The sequence below is a fragment of the Mauremys mutica genome, chromosome 1 (genome assembly GCF_020497125.1).
Source record: "Mauremys mutica isolate MM-2020 ecotype Southern chromosome 1, ASM2049712v1, whole genome shotgun sequence".
NCBI lineage: Eukaryota > Metazoa > Chordata > Testudines > Geoemydidae > Mauremys > Mauremys mutica.
The window spans coordinates 229,318,789-229,344,694 of NC_059072.1; the positions used below are offsets into that span (position 1 = coordinate 229,318,789).

General features: G+C 38.8%; 1 protein-coding gene across 4 annotated transcripts in view; it reads left to right on the plus strand.

Annotated features, from left to right (window-relative positions):
• The first annotated feature begins 1,358 nt into the window (after positions 1-1,358).
• Positions 1,359-25,906, plus strand: part of GPM6B (glycoprotein M6B) — a 139,302-nt gene continuing 114,754 nt past the window's right edge. The window contains exon 1 of one of the 4 annotated variants that reach the window (XM_045029970.1): positions 1,359-1,794. In XM_045029970.1, the coding sequence (XP_044885905.1) occupies positions 1,791-1,794 (4 nt within the window). In that variant the 5' untranslated portion in view covers positions 1,359-1,790. Of the gene's footprint in view, positions 1,795-1,878; positions 1,925-25,906 lie in introns of those variants that run through there. The other 3 variants (XM_045029800.1, XM_045030136.1, XM_045030056.1) reach the window with 3 other exon arrangements.

Sequence of the window (25,906 nt, forward strand, 5' to 3'; positions counted from 1 at the left end):
CAAGTGTTAGGAAACTATTTAAACATGGATTTTTTAAAAATGAGTTACTGCAAGCAAAAGCATGCGAGTGTGGATGGAGCATAATTTTGTTAGAACAGAGGTGAGCGTATATCATTTATTTAAAATGTTTTACTGTAAACAAAGCTAGCCTCTGTCCACATCAGGCAGAATAAATATGTTTGCATTTATCATTTGTTAAACCTGAGTTTCAAAGCCATTTAATAAATATGTATGTAGGTACTTCAATGGCACCCCAATGCTGTAGTATCTGAGCACAACATTAATAAATTTAGCACCTCAGAATTACTGTGAGGCAAATAAGGATTGTTTTCCTCATTTTACAGCTGGGGAACTGAAACAGAAATAGGGTGATATTTAAAAAATGCTGAGTGCCCATCAGCTCCCATTTATTTGGAATCAGGCCACTGATTTAGGTGCCTAACTTTTTTTTAAATCTTGGCCTGAGAGAGTAAGGCCAACATTTTTTTAAATGTCCACTTTTTTTCGGCGCCTTAATTTTTCGGTACCCAATTTGAGACATGTTGGGCCTGATTCTCAGAGCACCCACAACTCCAAATGAAGACAATGGAAGCCATGGGTACTCAGCATTTCCAAAAATTAGGCCCATGGTGTCTCAAATTTGGGGACTCACAAACAGAGACACCCCAAATCAATTAAAAAAATTATGGCCTAAAGTCTCACAGGCAGTCTGTGGTCGAGCCAGGAATTGAATCCAACCACGTCAGTTCCAGTTCAGGGGCTGAACTAGAATAGTATCCTTCCCAGAATATGGAGGAAACTTTTATGTAAATATGGTCTTTTAGGGCAATTGCTTTAAACTAGGCTATTTTAAAGCAGGAGTTTTTTTCTTTAAAAAAGGTTCTCACTCTTACTATGTTGAGTTTTGCAGTGTGTTCTTCAGTAAAACCTTTAATTATCTCTCACTAATCCTTCTTGGAAATCTCATTCATAAAAGGCCTGAGTCTTACTCCTGTTAAAATCAATGGGGAATCTGCAATGGGAACAGGATGGGGACCTTAAACTAGGCCAGTTTGGCAGCCTCTAAGTTCTGCACTGTGCAGATGGAGGAAAATAGCTTGTCTGTGTAACCACAAGGCAAACCGAAGGACAAATAGAGGAGAGGAAACACAGTGTGGGGCTGGTGAGATTATTAGACATTTAGGGCCAGGCGCTGGAAGTGTTGAGGAAGGTATGAGGAGCTAGGTAGATGACATGTAAAGCACAGAAAGGTGGGGGCAGGGAAATCAGATGTCTTTCACAGCTGCCATGATTTGAAATCTATGCTGGGGGAGAAAACAGGGTGGGGGGCACTGTTATAACTGCAGGGAGGTAGAGTGGGAAAAGGGGGGCTTGCCCCAGAGTGTTATCTGCATTACACATAACTGCCCCTCCCCCCAAAAAAAACCCTGCCACAGAGCAGCCAGCCCGCGGGCTCCCCTCACTCCGGGGGCACTGCAGCCCCTCTCGCCCCCCTGCCTGTGTGAGCGGGGGTGGGGGCTGCCTCCCGCCCGCTCCTGCCTCCCTCTGGCTCCCCAGCCCCGGCAGGCGGCTGCCTGTCCCCGCCCCCTCCTCCCCGGCACAGCCGCAGGCGAGCGGAGCCGGCCAGTGTGTGTGAGCCGCTGCAGCCGCTGCCCCCTGAGCTCGCCGCCTCCAGCCCCGCCGCGCAGCGCCGCCCGGGGGAGCCGGGCAGAGGGCACGAGAAGGCCGCCGCTGAGCAGCCCGCGACCCGCACCGGAGGCAGCGCAGGCACCGAGGGAGGAGAACGAGCCATGGGTAAGCGAGCTGGGGGTCCCCGCTCCCGCCCCGTCTGCTCCCGCCAGCCGCGGGGGAGAGCCTGGAACTTTGCAGCCAACTTTGCCTGGGCTGCTCGGGATGCTCGGGGAGGAGATGCCAGGGGGCGCAGGTACAAGGGTTGGGCATGGGGGTGGGGGTGTGAAAAGCAGGAGGGGCAGGGGGTGTGAAAAGCAGGAGGGGCCGGGGGGTGAGCCCCGTCTGTGCCTCGGGGAGTTTGTAAGGGACACCAGCCCCCTGGCTTCCCTACGAGGGGCAGGAGCAGGTGCTCGACCTACGCTTCGGTTAGGCAGGGACCAGGTTGCTGCCTGTCCTGGGAGACTTTCCTGCAGGGGACTCTTCAGTGTGAGCCTTGCTTGGGTTAATGTGGATGCTCACAATGTTCAAGGGGCGGGAAGGGGGAGACGCATAGCAAGGGAAGGGGATCCACAGTTTGGATAGACTGAGGGTGGGAGGGGCTGGGCACCCAGAGAGGGCCCTGGAAACCCATATGCATCAATTACCTTTAAGTATTATTCCCCGGCTTTTGAGTCCATAGCTTCTCCACTGTCATTGGGACACTTCAACAGTAACCCCACCCTCCTTGTGTGTGTCTGGATTCTCTTACTCGGTCTAATATCTTTCTACATCTCTCAGTTTGGCAACTTGTTATGGCAAGAGTTTGGGGGTTTTTTGAGGGGAGGGGTAGAGGGAGGCACAAGGAGAGAATCACTTCAGCCAGTTGAATTCCGTGATGAACCAAGACAATGCTAGCCAAGGACAGTGATCTTTTTCTTTTCAGAATGATTTCCCTACCAAGCAGAATTAAGTATTCATGCTTGGCTATAAGTCATCTGTCCCATCTTGCTATTCATTTTGATTTGTTTGACTTAAAGCTCGCTTCATTAAACAGTCACTTGGTCTGCTACTTTGAAAGTAATGGATCTGCTGGGAGTCCATGAAGAAAAATTGAGTTTGGTACATAGTGGAACAAATATTGAATGCACACAATCTTTTTTTTTTTCCTTTCTTTTTGTCACACTTGGAAAGCATTTTAGTGTGCTGATAGAAGTACAAGCATTTTAGGTATTTATGTTACTGTGTTCTGACTGTAGTTGATATAGTTAATAGAAAATTGAGAAGCTAATCAACTCCAGCTGGAGTGTTTTTTTTTTTAAATGTTTGAACCTAAAGTTTCTTGGATGAGAGTGTATGAATTAGGTCTGGTGTAAGTTCTTTCTGTCATGCCTAACCATTTGAAACACTGCAGTCAGCAAAATCTCTTAACGTGGTTATCAGGCAGACTGTCTAAAGTATATAGGCATCAACTAAAAGTGTCTAGATTTACAGTATTTGTATGAGTATTAATGTAACTAATGTGCTTCTAGAGAGAATATATTTTCCTTTGCTACAGACTGGTAATGTAATAGCCATCTGCACAGAGATTAAACATACCTCTACAATGAGGAGTGATAGCAAAGGAAGCAGTTTTATATCTGGCCTTAACTTTGAAATTCATGGTACTCATAATTTTTCTGTAGCTCTTTCCATTAGTAATGAACTACTAATTGTGTGCAAGGTTCTATTGGAATCCTAGTGGGATTTAGTGTATTACATTTTTGTGTGTGTTTCAATGCCTAAAGTTTTAGTTGTAACAGAAAGGAAATTCATAAGTATCTAAAACATTAATCCAGACACAAATGTAAAGTTTGTGTAGGCAGAAAGAGGAAGGCATCTGAGGATGGGTAAGGAGCTGGATCTTCATGCTTATGAAGTACCATGTATACCTGTGGTGCTATAAACAACAATTTTATTTAACCACTAGGAAAAACCTTTTAGGTTTTGAAGCAATGTGTTGAAACCATTTAAAATCTTATAAGCTGGGTTCTGTTTCTTGTCTAATTATCTGATCATAAATTAAGATCGTGGTTAGAAAAGGGAGTAGGTTAAAGACTGGCTTCCAGTTTCTGATATTATATATAATTTTTCCCCCTCAGTTAATGTGAGCAAGAGTGGGGCCCATAAAAGAGAGTCATTATACAGATGGGTCACTCAGTAGTCACCACACACATTTTTGCATTCAGATTCCTAACAGTAGGTTTTTTTAGTGTACAAGGTTTAAATCTCCATTTCAACCAGCAATGAAACAAAGTGAATTAAATAACAATGAATGTTATGAAGTTTGAAGTAACTGATAGAAACCAAAAATGCTGCCATATTTGTCCAAATAGATGACTGACTGGTCCAATTTAACACCAACATTATATTATTGCGTGGAGGTTGTCCCTGCTAGAACAAAACTGTCATTAACACACATGCATGAAATGAGCACATCCTGATGCTGGCAGCATCTCTGATTTTAATTAAAAAATGGAACAGGATTACTCAGCCAAAGCCAAAAAGGAAAACAACTGAAATTCCTGTGGTTTTATATTGTTAAATTAAATGATATCAACTAACTTTTCAATTTCTAGGTGTTTTAATTTGTTTACACTTGGCTAATGATGATCAGCCTTCTGAAACGTTATGGTGTTTTTACTGATGTTTTTAATTAGTTTTAGTTATCCCTGAAGATCCTCTAACACTGATTCTCTTCACATTCCCAACTTTTAAAGTTGTAACAGACAAACCCCCCTTCTGGCTTTTGTTGTGTAATATTCTGATATCCACTTAAATGTCTTTCCTTCATATCTGTCCATTTCCATTTGGCAAACTTTTTTTGTCCTGTTTTTAAATGGAAGTTGTTGTTTTATAGATTCAATTTGTAAAGGTCCTCATACTGAAACATTTTTTGCTTCAGCATCATGGATTGATGTCAGCATATAGTTGAATAGTGTCTGGTAGTTTGCTGTTGCAGAGCTAGCTGAGGGAGCAAAAATCTGAAAGGAAGGTGAAAACATTTCTCTTTTTAAATTAGAAAATAGAGAAGTTTACTCATCAGATTACATTTGTGCTGGGTTCAGTTTATTGAATAGAAATACATATATATCCATAAAATAGTTTATTCTGTCATCTGTAAGCCTGAAATTATTGTAAACTAAACTGAAACTAACATGGGGAACGTATTTCCAATACCAAAAGTATGAGTTATCAGTATACTTGGCATATATTTGAGATTTGGTAATTTGTATTGTAGAATAATGGGTTTCTTCATCAACTAGAGCTACAGGGATTGGAAATTGAATTATACATCAAGATCTATAATAATTCTTTATTTTCCAAAGGTGTCATTTAATCTGTGTTTGGTATTAATCCTCTAAAACTTTCAGACTTAATTTTGTCAATAAAAGTTTAAAATAAATATCTAGACTGCAATAATATGACATATATTAATTGAAATGTAGAGAGGAGGACTCATAAGGCAGATAACTAGGAAAAGGCATTGCACTGGCAAAAATGAAAAATTTCCTGACCATCTTTCTAACAATTACAACTATAAATGCTCCATTTTCAATATTTTTATTTTTTAAGATTTATTCTCAGATTATATAATTACACACAACATTTAACTAATTTGGTAAATTTAGGACAGGAAAAGGGACTTAAACATGGTTTTACAAGAAATACTTCAAGTAGGAGTTGTGCAGACCATATTCTTGTCAGCTGGTGCTACACTACTTTGTGAATAAAACATTTTGTTCATGCTGTTGCATAACAGTTGCCTCAACATTATGTGGTGTAGGGCTAATTTGACTGCCTCTCAGATCATGTCTTGGATTAACCAGGATTGGTTTGAGCTTCATCACTGATTTTAAAACTAATACAGCATACTCAATGATCAAACTGCAAAAAAAGTGTTGATAGTCCAAAAAGTCCTGAGATCAATTGTTTCTAATTAGGCCCATTAAAATAGTCCTTACTCAGGCAAAACTCTCATGGAAGACTAGAATTTGGGGCCTCCTAAATCTGATTTTCAGAGTTGCCAAGAATCCACAACTCCTACTGACTTTGCTGGGCTTCTAGAGTACTCAGCACTTCTGAAAATCAGAACCATTCTGTTTATCAAAATTTACATTTTCACTATAGGCTTTTGTCTCTCTGAAATGCACTGCTAGTGTTTTGTGCATCTTATGGGAAAAACACACATTTTTGTACATCGGGTATAAACTTTTTCAAACCTAGTTTTGTCATTTGATAAATGAAAATTGAAAACAAAAAGAAAAAATACAGAATTTTAACAAAAACAGTCCAAAAGTCCTGCGTAAATGATATACTAAGCTGGGAATGGACAGTATTGTACTTCCTGAGGACAGTGTGTTTATATTGCTCTTTTCACCTCCTCCCCTCTTCCAGTACTAAAAGTTGTGTATATATGTAGGCTTGGAAGGATTAGATGTTTATCAATAAATGTCTGTGAACTTTGATTTCACTTTATACACACACTGATGAAAAATATATCTGTTGATAATTGAAATTTACAGTTAGTCAAAGTAAGAAAAATACCTGAGAACTTATAAGAGTTTGATTTTAAGGATTTTTTTAATATATTTTGATATGCATTGTTGACAAATTGTGTTTTAATAGTTATAAAGCTTTAACTTTTTGAATATCAGTCTGTTGTCATTAAATAATTTTCTCCCCTCCCCAATTTTCCATAACTGTGAACATTTAAATCAATACAAATAAAAAATGCTTACAAGTAAACCAATATCTGAAATTATTAAAAAAAAAAAAAATCAAATTCTGCCAAGTCTGTCTGTCTCTGTCTCTCTCTCTCTCTCTCTGAGACAACCTTGGATTTCAAATGAGAAAAGGAGGTGAGGCAGGGCAGGCTTGTTAAAAAGAAGGAGAATGTAGAGTACAGAAATGAAGAATGTCGTCATGGCCTTGTTTCCCAAGAAGAGAAATACACTATTCAAAGGGGAGAAGAACAACATTCTCCAGTAGACAGTAGTTTCAACATTCAATCTCAAGCGGTGATGATTGTGTTAGAGAAATCTGTATACAGCTGTTAAAGACTACTTGAATTTGGTTTAAGTGTAATGAGTCTTTAGAGTTGATCTGAAGTGGAAAAAGGTAGACACGTGTTTGATTTTGTTATTTCTGTGGTTGGCTCGGATACTGTTTAAACTATACTTTCTTCTTCTAAACAGCCGGAGGCAAATCCTGAAAGAGAAGCAGCCCTCTTTCTTCCTATTCAACTGTACATTTTGTCCAGGCAGGATTTAAAACCTTTTGTGTGGCACAGTAATTGTAAAATCTGATTAGTGTTGGTCATTAAGGCTGTTAAAGTTCTATTGCAGGTTCTATCCCATGGTCCATTCCATTCTAAATCTTTCTCAGTATTTTAATATAGATGCTAAAATTAAGAAATTGATGTTTAATTTACCGGTATATCTCATCTCAGGGAAGGTCCATTAATCGTAAAACTTTGTACCACCTTCTCTGCTCTAAATCCAGTGGACCTCATTTGATCATAAAAAGCACTTTATCTCTTATTATAATCTTTCCTCTGTGTGCATGAGAAGGGGGTGGACAAGAGGATGTCCTCTTTGCTGTGATGGTTTTACCAAGTGTACAGACTGTCTCTCTGTCGTTAAGGGTGAGATTGAGTAATTTAGGAAATCTGCTATTCCATATGTGAATGATGATACCACTGAATTTTGCAGTCTGGTATTTACCAGTCTTTATTAAAAGGATAGATCCAGGTTGGACTATGTCGTCTGAAGAGACAAGCTATGGTAGCTTTGATCATCTGTTTCCTAAGATGGTTCTAATTAGGCACAGGAATTTACTCAGACGTTTAAACTTGGTTAAAGTCTGGATGTCATTTTTAATGCATTTAAGAGAAAGTGCTTCAGCAGTTAGACATGCTTTTCTCTAGTCAGATGTTTTTAATGTTTCTACAAAGTATGTTTGGATGTTACTAGCACAAATGTAACAGGATAACTCCAAACATAAGTGTTTCTCTCTACTTGTAAGTTATCGAAAGTTGTAAGTCTTCCAAAGGAATCTGAGATGAAATTTTATATAAAGTTAAAAAGGGGAGCACAAATCATCTTTTAAAAAAAAAAAAGTTTCTCTTTGCTTCAGTATTAACAGTTATCTTTAATATAGTCATCATGACTTTTTTTTAAAAAAAAAAGCCAATTTGAAACAGGATCCAGGCATGTTGACCTGTTGGTTCTGGTCTCTTTAGTTCACACACATCAGCATGGTGACATCACCATGTTCATACATACTTTCATATGTTCACTTAGTGCACATCTACACTAAGATCCTCAGTATTCACCCTCTAGATGGGGTGTCCGTGGTGGATAGAGCCCTATGTGGTCTGTATGCATTGGTGCGCATTTCGTCTTTGTCAGTGGTATTTAATGTAAACCTGTTAGGCCACATTACTGTATAAGTAAGCTGATTGTCTTCAGTGAAGCTACATCTGCTTATGCCAGCAGGTAACCTGTTACATTTTTTTAGTATAATTTATTATTAATCTTGCTCCCTCTCTCAGTAATTGTGTATGCATTTAATGCCTCCCACCTACTGATCCTCTCCCACACATCAACAACTTCTCCCCATTCAGTCTACCCCTCAACCCAGAATAATTTCTTCATTCCTGTGAGTGAGGGTCTGTGGCATTCCCTCTCCCCTTAGTGTCTCACAGTTGCTTCACCTTTTGGAGTAGTAATGTTCTTGCTTAACTTCAGGAGACTTAGGTTTTTGGCGAATCACTTGGGCCTGTCTCCAGAATCTTCAAACTTCTTGTGGTGTCAGAGCTGTAAGCACTGCAAGTAATATATATGCTGCTTAAATTAATTCTATCATAGCTTCATTTGGAGATGAAGAGGGAAAGAATAATTTTGCCACCTATTCCCCTGCTTTTCCCCGCCACCTTCTCAGTTCTGCCATTCCCCGATGAGAGAAATGAAAGAGGAAAAACGCAAATCAGCAAAAGCAATAGTAAAATCCCATGTATAAAGTACAGAAGAGTAGCTCAGAACAGTAATATCATAAACAGTTGGAAAAAAATAAAGGAATCCAAGCAAAATGCACTGCTGATGTGTAGAGCAGTTTTCTTCAAGGTATCCATACAGGGCTTGATCCTGCCAGAGTGTGCAGTATCTTGCAGAATCGTAAGTGTTTTCTTGGATTATTGCCAAGATGCTCAGAACCATTCAGGATTGAGCCCACAGAATAAGAATCAAAATACCCTCCCTTCTGATTCTTGCTCTCTAGTTCCTCGTCATTATAAAGCAATAGGGTGGGGGGGGGAAATGGGAGTTTAAAGGAATAGGTCTGGATCTGAAGCTCGCTAAAAAATCAAATGGTGAGAATCATTTAAGATTTATAAAGAGCTACTGACTCAGCAAAGGACATCTTCAAAGGACGTTGCTATTGTTGTTTCAATTGAGCTAGCTCCCACTGGTCTCAACTGAACTCTAGGCACTGTACAGACACCCAGGAAGCAGGGGCGGCTCTACGAATTCCGTCGCCCCAAGCAGGGCGGCGCGCTGCGCCACTCGCGCTGCCGGGCGCCGGTCCCGCGCCTTCGCGGGACCTCCCGCAGACGTGCCGCTGGTCCCGCGCCTACGGTGGAGCTTCCGCAGTCATGCCTGCGGGAGGTCCGGTCGTCCCGCGGCTCCTTTGGACCTCCCGCAGGCATGACTGCGGAAGGTCCGCCGGACCCGCCTGCCGCCCTCCCGTTAAAATGCCGCCCCACACGCGCGCTTGGCGCGCTAGGGTCTGGAGCCGGCCCTGCCAGGAAGACACAGTCTGTCTCCTAGGAAGTTTACAGATTAAATACACAAAACAGACAAAAAGTGGGAGGGGAAACATATATGGAGAGGTGAAGTGTCTTGTCTAAAATCACACAGCAGGTCAATGGTAATACCAGAAACTGAACCCAAGTCTCCTGCATCTCAATCTTGTGCCCTATGCACAAAACCATGTTGCCTCTTTCTGTGTGATTATATGTGGCCCTGTAATCTCTTGTGTGTCAGGTCGATGATACTCCTTAATGTGTATATATGAGATTGTTAACAGGAACTTTCTAAAGCACTGTGGTGTATAAGTAGGACTTGTAATTATAGGTCTTAACCAATAAATGGATGCTTGGGCCAGAAGGAGTGGTCATAAATCAATATTGTTTTATGATGACTCCTTTCTCCTCTGACCCCTTCTTCTTCACTTTCTCTCTCTCTCTCTCTCTCTCCTGTGCTCACCCATTTTTGCTCCTCCAGCTATCTCCTTCTCATTACTTCATTTCAGTTTCACATGGGGCTTTGGGCACAGAGGTGTACAGGTAAAATGGCAGCCTCAGCAGTGTTTACAAATGATGGAAAGAGCTACATGAATATGAGGACTTTTGGGCTTCATTTCTTGAACTACATGACTAACAGGTGTCCTACAAAATAGTTCCAAATATAATGGTTATTCAGAGGCTGTCAAATGGTGTTTTGCTATTTGTTATATCACATGATATGCTTCATCATTCATCACTTTTTCATCTCTCTCATTTTTACTTTGTTCATGGCATTATGATTTTTTAATATATCTTTGTTTTATATTGACTTTAGTTGTAATATTTTAGCACAAGATTTTTCAGAAGTGGCTGTGATTTTTTTATTTTTTATTTGGGGGGGAAGGTTGTGCTGTCCTTGAGACATCCTCTTTTAGCTGGTGGGATCTCAGCACTTTCTAAAAATCCAACTTCTTTAAGATCTTAATTTGAACACCCATAATCACAAATCACTTTTTTAACTCTTGCCCAAGTTTGTTTTTAAATATTGATTAAAAATGCAAAGAGGTCCAGTGGAACTGGAATTCTGCCCTCACATATGCTCCTGCATCTCCAAGGTGTAGATACATGGGTTGTGACCGTGAGATACCACTGTTAATAACAATACAGAATTTGACTTACAGACTCTTAATTACTGGTGGTGATTCATGCATAGCAAAGAGTCCAACTTAACACCCAGATCCTGTGTTGAGGACTGACTGCTAGAAAAACATCTTGTAAAGTGAGTAAATTTGACCCGGAATTACAGAGAGACAATAAATGTGGAGCTGCATGTCACGCTTACAGTAACATTTTAGAGAAGGACTTCACTTTAAATAGAGCTGAGAACTATATTCCTTCAACCAGTTAGGTGTTTGAGATGCTCTTGGCACTTGCTGGAAGGCAGACCTTGTGAATCGATAGGTAACTAGGAAAGAAACGGATTTTTAAAGCAATATGGTCCCTTACACAGCTTTTTGTCTCTATATTTTTTTTAATAATTTGTTTGACATTTTATTTATTACTTACTTTCATGAGGACTACATAAATGTTTTACAAATTCTTAGGGCCTGAGCCTGAGATGCACAATTTCTGCTTACTCAAAAATATGAATTTCAGTTGCTTGGCAGCTTTCAGGATTAATGTATTATGTTAGTTAGAGAAGATGCTCTTGGAATTCAGTATCTTTAAAGATAAAATTGATTATTGTTTTTACTTCACGGTTGACCTACTAATATAAAGGATTATTTTTTAATTACTCAAAGGAACATTAGCATTTTAAAGAAGGTGAAATGTTGATGTAATCTAGATCCTGATCTTTTAACAGGATGTGCTAAAGTGGAGCCCTGCACTGGCATGGCATCCCATTGAAGTCACTGTGACTTGGAAGCAGTGCAGTGCAGATTAATGTTCCCTCTATACTGAATACTCTTTGTGTTTTAATTCACCTGTGTAGGTGAGAGAAATTAAAAAATCCAGTTTTGTTTTTGTGGGATAACACTGTTGGACCTTTTTTAGTAACATTGTACATGTAGCATAAGCCATCTGTTTGCCACTGTACTTTAACAATGCTCTGTTATCAGGGTTGTATTGATGTAGTTATGATGCTCGTGTCTGAATGAAAAAGTAAAATAAGATGCCATATTTATCAGAAATACAACAACAAATATCAGTTTGCCAAATGGAGGGTGCATATAACCTGTGGAGAATTAAATACTCTTCTTGATCTACTTAGTGAATATTACAAAAATAAAGAGTAAAGAAAAACGACTAGTTAGAGTGCCTGTAGTCATTAAGATTTGGTGCAAGCAGAGGGGTCTGCACTAGCCCATCTTCTTGCAGGCTGAGGGCCTGTGACAATGACCTAAGTAATACTTAGCACTCTACACATTCAGACTGTGGCAATAGTATTATTGCCAAGACCAATGCATGGGAACTCATTTGATTTACACTGTCAGCCTCTTGGGAACTAACTCAGATAAGAAGAGCTAAATCTAGAGCCAACAGCTAGCAGGTACTAAAACTGATACCTGTTCAATTTAAACAAGGTATTTATGTAAGCAAACACTGTGAATGTAGTGGAGAGATGGCTTCTTTTTAATCTTTATTGTAATCTAGCATAAATGAAAGTAACCAACATTAGTAATGATTTTCCTACTTCAGTATTGGCCATCTCTTCACTTCAGACTTAGATTTTTAATGGCACCTGCTTGTGCTGCAATAAACCCAGGAAACATTGCTCTTTTCTTTCATTCCTCTCCCCTCCTAGGCTGTTTAGTGTATTTACCCCTTTAAATTCTCATTATTTTTTTTCTTGCTTCCACCACTTAGTGTGGGTTTTTTAACTTTGTCTTCTATAGACTTTGGTCCCATTTAGTTTTTCATCATATTTTCTTCTTACTGTGCTATGGGCCAGGAGCCACTGCTGTTTCTGTACACCTCATTGCTGCTCATCACACTCGCTTGTAGTAGCTGGGAGCAGACAAAACTTCAGGTCTGATGCCATTTGGCTGATATGTGCATGCTGAAAGTTGCAAATATATGTCTATGCATGTTTATAAGTGTAGCCGCTTTAAAGGCTATTGAGATGTATTATCACCTCTTATATATTCCGGGAGATAATTCTTTCCTTTTTAGATAAAGGAAATTTAATATGAGAAATAGGTTTAAAAAAGAAGTGGTGAAGAGAGTTGTCTGAAAATGAGAAGAATTCTTGGAGGTAAGTTAAAGACTTGGCTTTATCAGTTTCTGTGGCAGTTGGGAAGCGAAGCATATGAGGAGTATAAAATGTTATTACCAAGGACAACATGAAGGTCACATCTGATGTTGTAAACTGACTTCTGAAAATGTACGTATTGTATGGTAACATTTTTTGGTTTTATAATTGTATATCAGGAAAATGCAGGCAAGACAGTGGTAATGTAGACTAGACGTATGTCTACTTACTCATATTCTGAAGTGTTTCCACTGTGGATGGAAACTGCCTTGTTTCATGCATAGTTTAGCTCCTTGGTAAGTATTGTGGCTATTTATTTGTTGATGCCTGTATGTACATAGGCTGATTTTTATGGCAGATATAAGATGACAAACTGCATTTTGAAGTTCATCTATTGTTTTGGAAAGAAGTCTAGAAATGTATTAGTAATACATCTGTTCAGTTTATATCGCTAGAGCTCTAAATGGTTCCATTACAGAACTATTGATTATAGAGTTTGCTGTCTTTTTGAAAATCATATTTTTTGTAGGAAGACAAGGAGAGGGAAGAATATTTTGTTTTTTATTCGCTTATTTGTTCACAACAAGAGTCTATTTTTCCGGGCCTGGAGTGTTCATCCCTGTCTGTCCAACATCATGCAGAGCTTAGGGGTTCAAAAATGTCATCATGCCAGCTTAATTTCTCTTCAGCTATCATACTTCTTAAAGATATCTATTGATGCTTAATCCTTCATTTTTATACAGATAAGTGTACATGGGAGGTTGAGAAGGGGGGAAAATGTGACATTTATTTACTTCTGTGTGCTTGTTGGAGTGACAAGCTGCATACATGCTCTGAATCAGACTAGTCTGACTAGAACATACGCTGTTGGTAAGTATCGTAGCATAGGTTAATTGAATTTGGCCTAGAATCATTGATATAAAAAAAGACACTTGCTAGGCTAGAGTAAGCTTTTTAAACTTTTTAAAGCTGGGTGGTTTGATCTATATGTATTATGACAGTGACTCTTATTACTTGCAAGGCAGATATTGCGCAAGTTCTTGTTTGTTCATTCTGTGGCCTCTCTTCCCCCATAATTTTAATCTAGAATGACTTGATGTGACAAACAGAGCTTGTGTAAAATAGACTTCTTATCCAAATGTAGAATCTCTTGTATTTGGAGAGTTAAAGGGTCTGACAGAGTCACAATGGGCAGCTGCTTCTCCTCCCAGCACTGTGGAGTCCCAGGGTTTAATCCTTGCATTGCTCTTATTTAACACTGATGTACAAGTGATAGCCCAGATCATTTCACGATATCTCCTGTACCAGCAATATGTTGGTGGCACAAAGCTCTGAGTGTCCCTTTCATAAGAACTACTACTGGGTAAATGCATTAAGATAATGTGCAGCCTTGAGATCCTGCTAGACTCGGTTGCTGACCTTGGGTGCTCAGTGACAATCACCAGAAGTGCCGCCTTCTAGCCTGGCTGCCTGTCAGACAAGGAACTGGCTACAGTGTGGTCCACATTTTCCTTTCCTCCTGGCTGGATTATTGCAATGCTCTGTACTTGGTTCACTTAAAAGTTCACACGGGAGCTGCAGCTAGTGCTTAGTGCAGCACACAACCTTTTAAGTGGGGTGATCTGAAGAGCTGGGCCTCTATCACCTGCAATGGCTCTCCGTTCTCTAATGGAATCACTACCTGGTTCTATTACAGATACGTTAATGGGACAGGTCCATACTTTCTCAAGGGCTGACTCTTTGTTGACCTAGTGGACAAATACTACATTGTGACACGGTATTCTCCGCTTCCTGTCTGATACTGTGGTGAAAAGTTGTAAGTGGTTAACCCCAGAGGTGGCTCTGTATCATTGCTGGATGATTGAAGCAATCCCCTACCCCAACCTGTTAGTAAAGTTTCAGATGTTCTCTGGGATCTATTTGAGGAAATGTAAATATAAGATCATTACCATAAAGGGGGGCTGAATTCCTTATTGCTGCTAATTGGGCTGTGGTAGAAGTTAAGGCTATTCCATTTATTTAGAAAGGATTAATTCCAAGTATTCAGGTATAGCAGTCGTGACTAAAGTTTATTAGATGCACATATAATGATGTTCACCTGTTTTCAGCCAACTGGAAAGAAGTTTTTAAAGGGTGAGAGGTGTTCTGAATATGTTTACAAACTTCTCTTGTTACTGTATATTTGTGCAAAAAGTCCTGTGGTAAATGCACTTATCATTTTCTTAAAAGTTAACTTCTGATCCTTTGCGGACTGAAAGTCTTTCTTCTGTGTCTTCACTTATGTCTGTGAAACCCCAGTCATTTCTAGTTACTGAGCAGTAGGAAATTTCACTTATTTTCATTACTTATGTTCAGTCACTTACTAGAATAAATAAAATAAGCAGTTCATATTTAATGGGTCTGTGATTGATATCTTGACCAGAAAATATCTTTTCACTCTGTACTTTTTTGCTTTTAGCCTTTTGTGTTTTGCATTCATTTTGTGTTGTCTAATTACATCTATTTTCTGTTATAAGGAGATTTTAATAGTCATTGTATGACACACTGAGATATTAGTGTGATACAGAATTCTGTATTTTTGCCAAACTTCTTGATTAGATTTCTGCCAGCTCTCTATTGGTCCAGGAAATTGAAGTAAAACATGTAGTAAAAAAAAAAGTGAACTACATTATTTGATTTAATGGATGATCATTCTTAGGTTGGTTTTAAAACTAAAAGACCTTGATCCAGCAACATGATGTGCACGGATGGACAGAGTGTTGACTTCAGTGGGATGCTATGCAGGTTCTGGAATCTTCATACATTACCAAGTTCCTGTATCAGGGCTATGGGCTGAAATTTTCCAATTTGGATGGCTACATTTAGGTACCTAAATAAATAGGTTTTTTTCCCCTATTGTGAGCTGCTGATGCTCAACAACTCTGATTTTAGTATGATTTAAATAGTGATAATAACTATATAATGTGCTCAGATACTCCAAATGATGGGTGCAAAGGAAATTACAAAATAACCCTCCAACCAATTTCAGATGTTGCAAAGCATTTTGAAACTTAAAAAAAAAAATTAAACAAAAATTAAAGGAGGAAAAACCATTTTATTTCTCTTTTCTATCCTTGAACTCACTTTTAAATTCTTGAAATGTTACAACTCAGGGTATTCTGAGGTACAGTTTCCAAGTTCTTCCATCTCTAAAGCTACTAAAATGTAAATTTTTATACTATACTAGTGTTAGGGTTTGCCACCTTTTTAATTGCTGGTAACCGCATCCCCAAGGCCGTGCTCCCTTCTCCACCTCTTCCCATCTCTGCCTGGCCCCTGTCGCTCATTCATTTTCCCACCTCTCCCATTGCTTGCTGGATCATCTGAAGGACCCTTTCTGAAGACAGGAGGTGGCCCCGGATGAGCAGGGGCTGGTGCAAATTAATCACCCAGCACCTCTTCACGGTAACCTGACTTTGGGTTCGGGTGTCATAATGGCATCGCCAACAAGCTTTACTGATGCCATACCCATTACAGAACCCTGTTGGAGATTTGTTGGTCTTCTGGGGTCAGCTAAAGCTGTACTTTTTCTACAGAAATGTGTAGCTTCATATAGCTTCTAAATAGGTACTATTCCATAGGGTGTTACACAAACCAAACTTTTCAAAGCAACTGGGTTTTAGAAAAAAGGTAGTTACCTGACCAAAACCCTGACAAAGTGAATAGTAATGCCCTAACTCAAAGCAGGCTCTTCTGAAGGAATACAGGTTAATTTTAATTAGTCTGCAGTTCTGTCTTGGCTTGAGCTAAGAGATTGGTTGTGAAGAGAGGATTTAGATCAGAGGCACAGCAGTCATTCGGGACACAGGAGGCCAGTTCTTATCCTAACAGTAATGTGACCTCAAATTAATTGGTGTATAGTACCGATAGTTCCACATTTCCTTAAATTCTCCCGTTAGTAAATTCCTGGTTTTACATTAACGGTCACCATAGCTAACAGGGAAAAACAAAGCTTGTTGGCACTGCTGCAATTTTTCCATGAGGGAATAACTGCCATTATAAACATTTGAGAAATGCCAAAGTTTCCTAGTGCAAACTCACACCATATGTGCAAAAGGTAAGCCCGAGGCACAATTTCATGAAAACTTGATGGTAAGCCACTGAGTTAGTTTTGATATGTGTGCTGCAGAGTGAATAGCTGGAATTTAAAACATCAATGATGATATTTTAGGGATTAAATTACCAGTTGGTTTATGGGAGTTTGAGGAGAAGTGACTATGTGGGGTAAAACTACAAAGCATAATGGGACTGGGAAAGAGGAACTGTTTGGTCTAAACCAGTGTAAAATTTCCAGATGTTTCCACTCTCAGTGATGTATGTTGGTCCATTGGTTTAAAAAGTGCTTTGATTACCTATAAAGATGGATGCCATCGTGGCATGCAAATTTTGTTTTTAGAAGAAAGCCTAGTCAATAACTCATACCAGCACAAAAATCATGGTGTTATGCAATGGTGTAACTGTGTTTTTGAGAAAGTATTTTCATTGAAATATTATATGCCTGGTTGTTTATAGTACAGCTATCATTAAGGACATCCAAAATTATAAGAACGAGTTTGAAGACTAATCTTCATGTCTTGCTTCACAGATTAATAGATTCCAAGGCCAGAAGGGACTATTGTGATCATCTAGACTGACCTGTTGTATAGCAGGCTATAGAGTCTTCCCAAAAATAATTCCTAGATCATATCCTTTTAGAAAAATATCCAATCTCGATTTAACAATGGTCACTGATGGAGAATCCACCACTTTGTGCCAATCTAAGTGAGAATGTGAGAGACACACGTTTCTGGGGAGAAAATACAGCTTTAGCTGATCTCTGAAGGCCAGAAAGTGACACACATACCATCCCCAAGACGTTATTGTTGGGAATCTATTATGAACAGATAGGTCTTTTGTTCTGAAAGTGCAAAATGCCTTGGCCGCTTTAATCTCTTATGAAGTGGATAGTAGCAGAGAGTCAGCTACCAAGAAGGGCTGAACTCTTACTAGCTTACAAGATTCATGGAAGGTAACATTAACAACAGTTTCTGCGTGGAGCACAGCTTTCTTGGTAAGTCATGGTCAAGGAGAGAGAGGTGGTTTCTGAGATAAGCCAGGCTAAAGCTCCATAAAGGCCTTGATGATCAAGATAGCAAATCTAACCTAAATTTCTTATCAGGCAGAGTGCATCAGGCTCATCTGTTCTCCACACCCTGGTTGTTTTGACTTTTGCAGAGGCCACAACTATGTCAGACAGGAAGAAGTGCAACCTCCTGGTCAGCTAAAACATGATAAAATACAATTCTGGCTACTGATGCCATTTAAAAACCCAGGAGCAGAATCCTAAAAGTACCTAAGACTGCACACCACATTTCACTATGAATTCAGTTTTAGCGACAATTATGATGCCCGCATCTCAGCCTAACAATGAAGAGTAGTTACTAAAAATTCATACAGGTGTGGGAATTCTCCCTTCTCCATCCACTGCCAGTCCAAAACTGAAGATCAATATCCTTTGATGGTAAAACACTTTCAATGGCAAATATGGCTGTGACTACAAGAAACTGTACAGGCTAAGGTTTTAGGAGACTGTGAGGCAGTACAATTGAGTGGCTATGATAGTAAATAAGTGTGACCTCAGTGAATTACTGCAGAGCCAGACAATAGCTTCCGTGCAAAGGAAATGGTATGTTTGTATTTATATGAACATACACCTATCTGCAGGAGAGCAACATAATATTACATACAAAACAGCTGAAAATCATTATGTTCTTTGTATTCTTAACCCTTCTCTGTTTCCCTCCTACTCTCAATATCAGAAGAGGGGAAAGGAGAGGTGGAAGTTATGTAGTTCATAACCTTAATCCAAAGTCTGGGAGAAAAAGTGACAATGCTATCTTGGAAACAAAACATTTAACATTCACATTTACTAAATATCTCATTTGACAACTATAAGACTTTTATCTATTTAAGGTATTTATATGGCCCCACATCACTGCAGTATATGAGCATCTCACAATCTTTAATGTATTTACCCCCCTCACCCCAACACTCCTGTCATGTAGGGCAGTGCTATTATCCCCATTTTACAGATGGGGAATGAAGGCACAGAGAGACTGACTTGCCCAGGGTTACACATGATGTTTGTGGTGTGGGGCAGGAACTGAATCCAGGTCTTCCACAGCCCAAGCTCCCCTCTTAAATTACTGGACCATTCTTCCCCCCTCTCCCCCCCCCCCCCGCCGTGTGAAGAAGTTGATGTAATTATGCCTCAATTTTTAAAAAAAAATGAGAAAAAGTAGCACAGAAACAAGAAGTCTGATTAATGCAGCAAAAAAAGCATTATTTTGGCAAATTCAGCTGCTTGGTAGTTTTTCAGTCATGACTATACAGTTAAATTTGTTTCAGTCCATCTAGGGGAAAACACAAACTGCAGAAACTTTCCTTACGGTGACACGTAATTTTTTATATAAAAAACTGAAAGGGCAAACACATGAAATCAAATTAAAATTTTTGTCTTTTCTCTTACTTGCCACTAGTCTGCAAATAACCTAAATATGCATTTCTCCAAACAGTTGCCTTGAAATATTCCAGGTAATATGTCAGAGACTGGTAGGCTTAAATAGAATAGTAATACACTAAACTCTTCAGGGCAGGGACTCTTTTTGTTTAGATAGCACAATGGAATGCCTCTAGGCACTACTTAGAGTTGCCAGGTCTCTGAAAACTGAGTAGCTGGCAACCCCAAATGGCACCCGGACACAGAAGCCAAAACCCAGACTGTCCGGGTAAAAATCGGGCAGGTAGCAACTGTAGTTGATGTATAGCATGGTGTGAAAAAGCTGGTGATCTGCGGAAAGCCTTGAGTATGGGAGCCAGAAAATTAGAGATGAAAAGGTAAGTTGCACCATAAATGTTCTGAGTGCTCCTCTGACATTGATTATTTGAGGCATTAGTTTGACATGTTAATACATTAACTACCTATTTTCAAGTGCTATGGAGAGTACGCTCTTTAAAGAACACTGTCCCTTTACACTGCTGCATAGAAGCTTCATAAAAAGCAGCAGTGGAAGATTTAATAAAATAGCTACTGTGCAATAGTGTAGCACAAGGATGTTATGTATTGGAGTTCTAATGTCAAACTACTGCATGTCCAGTACTGACTGACTGATATCATGAGAATTTCTGGATGGCTATATCCTTACACTGCATGTTTTCATATGTATAATACAAGGGAAGTGTGTGTTCATTTTAGATTGAAGCTGTTAAAAATTGCAACTGATTTTTTAATTTAATTACTGGAGTAGTAACCACTGAATATTCATATCTTGCCTTCGCCCTCTTCATTCTGTGCAAATAGTTCCATTTGGAAATTGCATGGCAGTGTTTAGCTTTACTATTACATGTCGTTAGATTACAGTGTCAAAAGTATGACCTAAACTTTACATTGTTTAAGATGTAAAACAAATGTACTTTTACAACTTGAAGATGTCTAGAGCGCCTTGGCTGCTACTCAGATTGTGTTTAAAATGCTTCATCTAAACACTTAGGTTGTAGTGTAAACATAGTTTATGTCAGCAAAATTTGTCACTCAGGGGTGTGAATAGTCCACCCCCGAGCAAGGTAAATTACAACGACTTAAGCACTCATGAGCATAGTGCTATGTCGGTGGGAGAGGTGGTTTTATTATGCCTCATTATCTGTATTGTGTATCAGTACAGCTGTGCCTCTGTAGTGCTGTACATATAGATATAGCCTTAAAAGAATGGCTTTCTAAGCTCTCTTCCCAACACTGTATTGATATCTGTAGTTGACTTGTCCTGATTACTGTGCAGCAGCATATTAAGGCCTTAATCTGTGTTCTCTGGTGGAACAAATATTTTGTTTTTAATCAGTATTGTTTATTTTTACAGCAGTTAAGAAGTTGATGTTGGCAGAAGAACAAACAGTAGAAATTTTTTTTCAGACAAGCAGATGAAAACATTTTTATGCAGTTATTTTCTATTATAAATTTTATATATTTCAAAATCTTCTATGATAAGAAGCTGGGAACCAGATTTTGGGAGGGGAGGGGGGACAGTGGAGATGTACAATGTTGCCATATATGATTTTTTTCCTTTTTTTTTTGTATTTCCTCTGTTGACTTAAATATTCCAGCAGTAAAATGAAACCAGTTCTGTATATTAAGATAGTATCAATAATTGCCTTACAAATTTGCAGATGTGTTCTCTCTCAGATGTTGGCGAAATCAGACAGAATGCTTTCCCTTCACTTAATGGTTTTCCAAAAGGGGAACAAAGCGTGGGTTGTACAATAACATCACATTTTTAAAGATAAGGCTCCTCTGCAGTTCGATTCCCTTCTGCCTTTCAAAGATAAAATACATTTTTTAAAAGGGCACTGGATTTTGACTACACACAACTAATATTTCCTGTTACATTTTAATTCTATGTTTGCAGTAGAGACCTCTGATTTTTATTGGATGTTTCAAGGTTGATAGACTAAAATGTGGTGGTATTTTCACTTTTCATAGTTTTTGTTTATTTATATTACTGTAGCACCTAGGAGCCCTAGTTATGGACCAGGGCCCCATTGCGGTAGGAGCTGTACAGACAGAAGAAAACAGGGTACCTATTTGCAAAAGTTGCTGCAGGATGGTGTAACTAACATCTATTGCCAGTGAGTCCTCTTGGCCTCCTGGGTGGATATACCCTAAGGTAGAGCAAGTATTAATATTCCCTTCATTTTCTCTCTCAAATCTGTCTCCTTAGCAGAAAATACGTCCTGATGGAGCCTGATAGAACCTCTGTCAGGAAGCACTGGTTGGTTCCATGCCTGCCCTGACTACATTGCCTTCCCAGCCATAGAATTGTCAAACTCAAAAATCATGAGTTAGGCCCCAAAAATCATGATTGGGTTAAACTTTTTTGTAAAATACATTTGGACTCTTTTTACATACCTTCTGGGTTGTGACTCTTTCAGGGGGTGCAATCATTTTACATTTTTCAAGCTTTTCTCCTCTGCTGGAATGGATGAAAAGGTACTTTTTAAAAAAAATGGAAACTGAGGTTCTCACGTATTTACTTGACTCCAGAGGCTTTCAGAAACACACCAACTTCATATCTTGAAGTTTCAGAAACACAGCGACTGAGACTAGTGATAAAATTGCAAGAGTTGGCAATGCTGCAGCCCATGCTTCTCACTTCCTGGATGGTGCTAATCCCTTACTGCTGCTTTGGCAGGGACTAGGTTGGGGCAGCTTCACACCACAGTACTTGCCTCCCTGGTGAACTTTACACCATTGGCAATGTCCACCAGGGTTTACATCCGCAAATGCATAAGACAGCACAAACTCTGGTGAATCTAGCCAGGTGTGTGGGTGAAATTCCAGGTGAAGTTTGATATTTTCTTCCAAAACATTTATTTACATTCTTTCTGTCAGGGCAGTGAAACTAAACATAGCCTGATAAAATCCTTCAATAGCATTCAGAAGGTGTATTGGTGAAGGCGGGGTTGGGGGGAAAAACAGATTTTAGTTTGTTTTCCTTTGGGTAAAAATACCTAAAAGTGTGTCATTTAGGCAGCCAGCAGGAAACTTTTTTTTTCCTCCTTCATTTTTGACACTGTATAGTGAAGCTGTAGTTGCAGTTCCCCAAGTATTTTCCCACACTCATTCCCTCTGGGAAAAAACAAGACGCTTTATTAGAAGTTTATTGCACACCCAAATGTGTACAATATCTTTAGTTAATAAAGGCATGCATTCACTACCCAATAATCATTAACAACTAAAAGTTATATTGGTTAAATGCTGTGTTCTGTATATTTGACTTCTTAGTATGTGTCTAATTTTTACAGAGAAATAAACTTTGGGGAAACTTTTCTAGTAATGCAGGTAAGAAAATTACTGCTCCCAAAGTGATGTAGCTATCACATTCACTGTTGTCTTAACTCTTTTTTTCTGTTAGTACAAAGTTTATAATCTGAAAAAGTTAGGAGTGGGTTGGTTTAGTGGGTCAGACAGTCCCAGGGGGCCAAACTGGGTCTTTTTCAGCCAAACATCAGTGCATTTAATCAACTCTGACTATTGGGTACATGCCTCTCTCCTCCTCCTTCCCCAAAGCGGTAAACCAAAATAAAAATGGGTATTCTGTTGCATTATGCCATAACATTTGTCCTTTGCTAAGACATTAAAGGGATTACTACAGTGCAAAAATTACTTTGTTATGGATCTGTGGTCCGGATCCTGATGATATGGCTTGGAGTGCGGGAGGCTCCATGCAGGCCCTGGGGTCTGACCACACAGACCACATTTGGCACTAATGCAATAGAAAAAAATTAATAGTAGTATTTATGTGTGTGTGTGTGTTTGTATATGTGTTTTGGAAACTACAAAAACTAAGTTGCTCTAGGGAATTTTATCAGAAAATTCCCACCAGTGTTATCACCTGTTCTGTAGTTAAATGTAATTTTTGTGGCAAAATTGCTGGAGACTCATGGAGTCTTATCAGTGAGAGTAGTTTAGTTGTTTGTTTTTGTATTGTATTTCTTAATGTAGACAAAGCTTTATTGGGACATCTTGGTGGCTTCAGAGACAAGCTAAATGTTACATTGACAACCCAGAACTTGATTGTTCACAGCACGTTCTCCTAACATGGTGGTTTAGTGTGTAAATACTCTAGTCACTCTGTTACGGATTCTTTAATAAAATTAATATTCTGTTGTAGCCAAAAATATAATATTTTCAGTAGTACTGGACAACAATCGTATTCTGACAATTTTATTAGTAAAAGACTGAAAGTACAGTGGTTCTGACAAAATTGTAATATTTGTTAAAATTGTTTTCCAAAAATGATTAAAAGTAAGTCAATTGTGCTCTAGTAATTGTACCTCTTCTCCCCTCCCTTTTTTTAAGATAGACAAAACCACGTACCCAAACAATCCCAAAAACACACATTAAGCAAATGCAAAGCCAAACCATTTGGGGAGAATTTTAAGTTTAAAGTGCATATCATTCTTTTCATTGCAGCCTTTCTAGGCAATATTTGCTTCCAGGTGTGTGTGTGGGGGTGTGTGTGTGTGTGTGAACACCTTCACTGATTCTCAAACTTTCAGATAACAGTGTGTGTGCATGCACATATGTACTGTGTGTGAATAAAAATTTTATTTTTGTAATTGAAGTTGTGAAACTCCTTCGTGCAGAGTTAGTATGAACATACATACACCAGCTTGTGTAACTTTTCTGTGCCAGCTTTTTTTAAATGCCACAAAACAGAACTGGTATCACAGAGCTGGTATCTGTGATGTAGTGGTTGTCAGGCTTCTTTAAAGGAGAGGTAGGCTTTTGTAATGCCTTTTTTATTGCTAGAAAAATAATTAAACAGAAAAAGGCAATAATGAAAGAGCAAAAGTTCATGCTTACTTCTCTTAATGTAATTTCTAAGCTTTATAATACTTAATCAGACATGATTTTTTTTTCTACCATGGACATGTATTTTTATATCCAGAAAACAACAATACACTTAGCTAACATACGCAACCTTGTGTTCCTATCACTGGCACTTTTGTCTTCCCTGCTACCCCCTTCTGTCTTGTACATGTACACGTGAAGGCAATGGAACTACCTGTGAGAATGAGGGGTAACACATGCATGAGTGTTCACAGAATCAGGGCCTTTAGCCTGTAAACACTTTGGGCAGGGACTTTTTCTTGAGTTTGTACATCACCTATGACAGCTGGGGCCCAGTCCTGACTGGGCCTCCTGATACAACTGTAATACAAATATAGCAAATAATAGAAATAAAGTAAAAATAACATTCAAAACCAGCTTCCATTTAAAATTTATATCCATGGTTTTAAAAGGTTAAGATATTCACTTGATTTTCTTAAAGTATGCTGCTTCTACACCTTTAAAATGTATTTTTCTTTGGTTGATTACCATGAATCTGTTAGCTGCTTCTGCACAGATAAAGAATACTGAACCATAGGAAGACTTCCAAGCTATTGCTGAATTTCTCACTAGGAATATATCAAGGAAAGCTGTAAAACCTGTATTACTCCTTTGTGCTCTCTAGAGCTATATTCCTCTGTAGAGATGGTGAGCAAATTTGATACACTTCATTAAAATCTTCTTTCTTGAAGATTCTATACCTTTTAATGTCTTTGGTTGATGTCCACTGGGATGTTGGGAATGGGGGTGGGAGCACAGAGAAAACCTGAGCTCAACTCTCTTGTTCTTCAGAGACAAATACAGAGTACATATACATGGGCTGAAGCCTAAGATGGTTTGTGTGAAACCCACACTGTTTTGAGGGAAAGAAGCTTACTTGCAAAGTTGTTCAAGTAGACTGTCATGGGGGGGTTATAAAGAGCATTAGTTTGCTTGGATTAAAGAAAGTTTTAAAACCCAGTTTACATCCAAGTAATTATCTAGTGGCCCAGTTTAATTGAATTTTTATGTGAAAGGCTGGGTCAGTAATCTGTGAAACCCAAAATCATCCTGTAAACTTTCTAGTCTGCAAGGGACATGAAATTGTTTAGTGCAAGAGTATGGTAGGCATTTTAAGTGATTTATCTTAAAAATATAAGAAGTTTATTTTACATTTCAGTAAGACTGCAAGAGATTTTTTAAATAGATAAAGGTGGGGGGGTTTTGTTAGGAAGTACCAATATTTTCTAAAGAGGGTTTTGAAAAAACAGTTGGATTGTTGTAGAATTTTAAAGGAGAGAATTGTTTTCCTGGGCTACCGTTTCCCTCTCTGTATACGGACACGAATTGTGTCGGTGGGTAAATTGCAGAGATTTTTGAAATTTAAAAAAATCTTTAAAATGTCCACTCCGTCAAGATGGAATTTTCAGGAACACACAGTCATTAGACTCTTCCTGTATCTCAAAGGTCAACCTTTAAGAGAGCGCACACAATTGTCTACATTTGATACTTAATATTCAAAGTTCTAGCTATGACAAAGAATATATCTTTTAATAAGATAATTAACAGCCACAATTGACCTTTGTTACACATAACAAGCATGTAAAATACAATTTGATCATAACTGTTGATTGATTTCTACAAATTCTGAAAAGTTGCTTGTCATTTCTTAATATTCTAGTCAGAACGGGCAGATGAAATGGGTCCCCCAGATGCATTCTGATGCACTTCCACATAA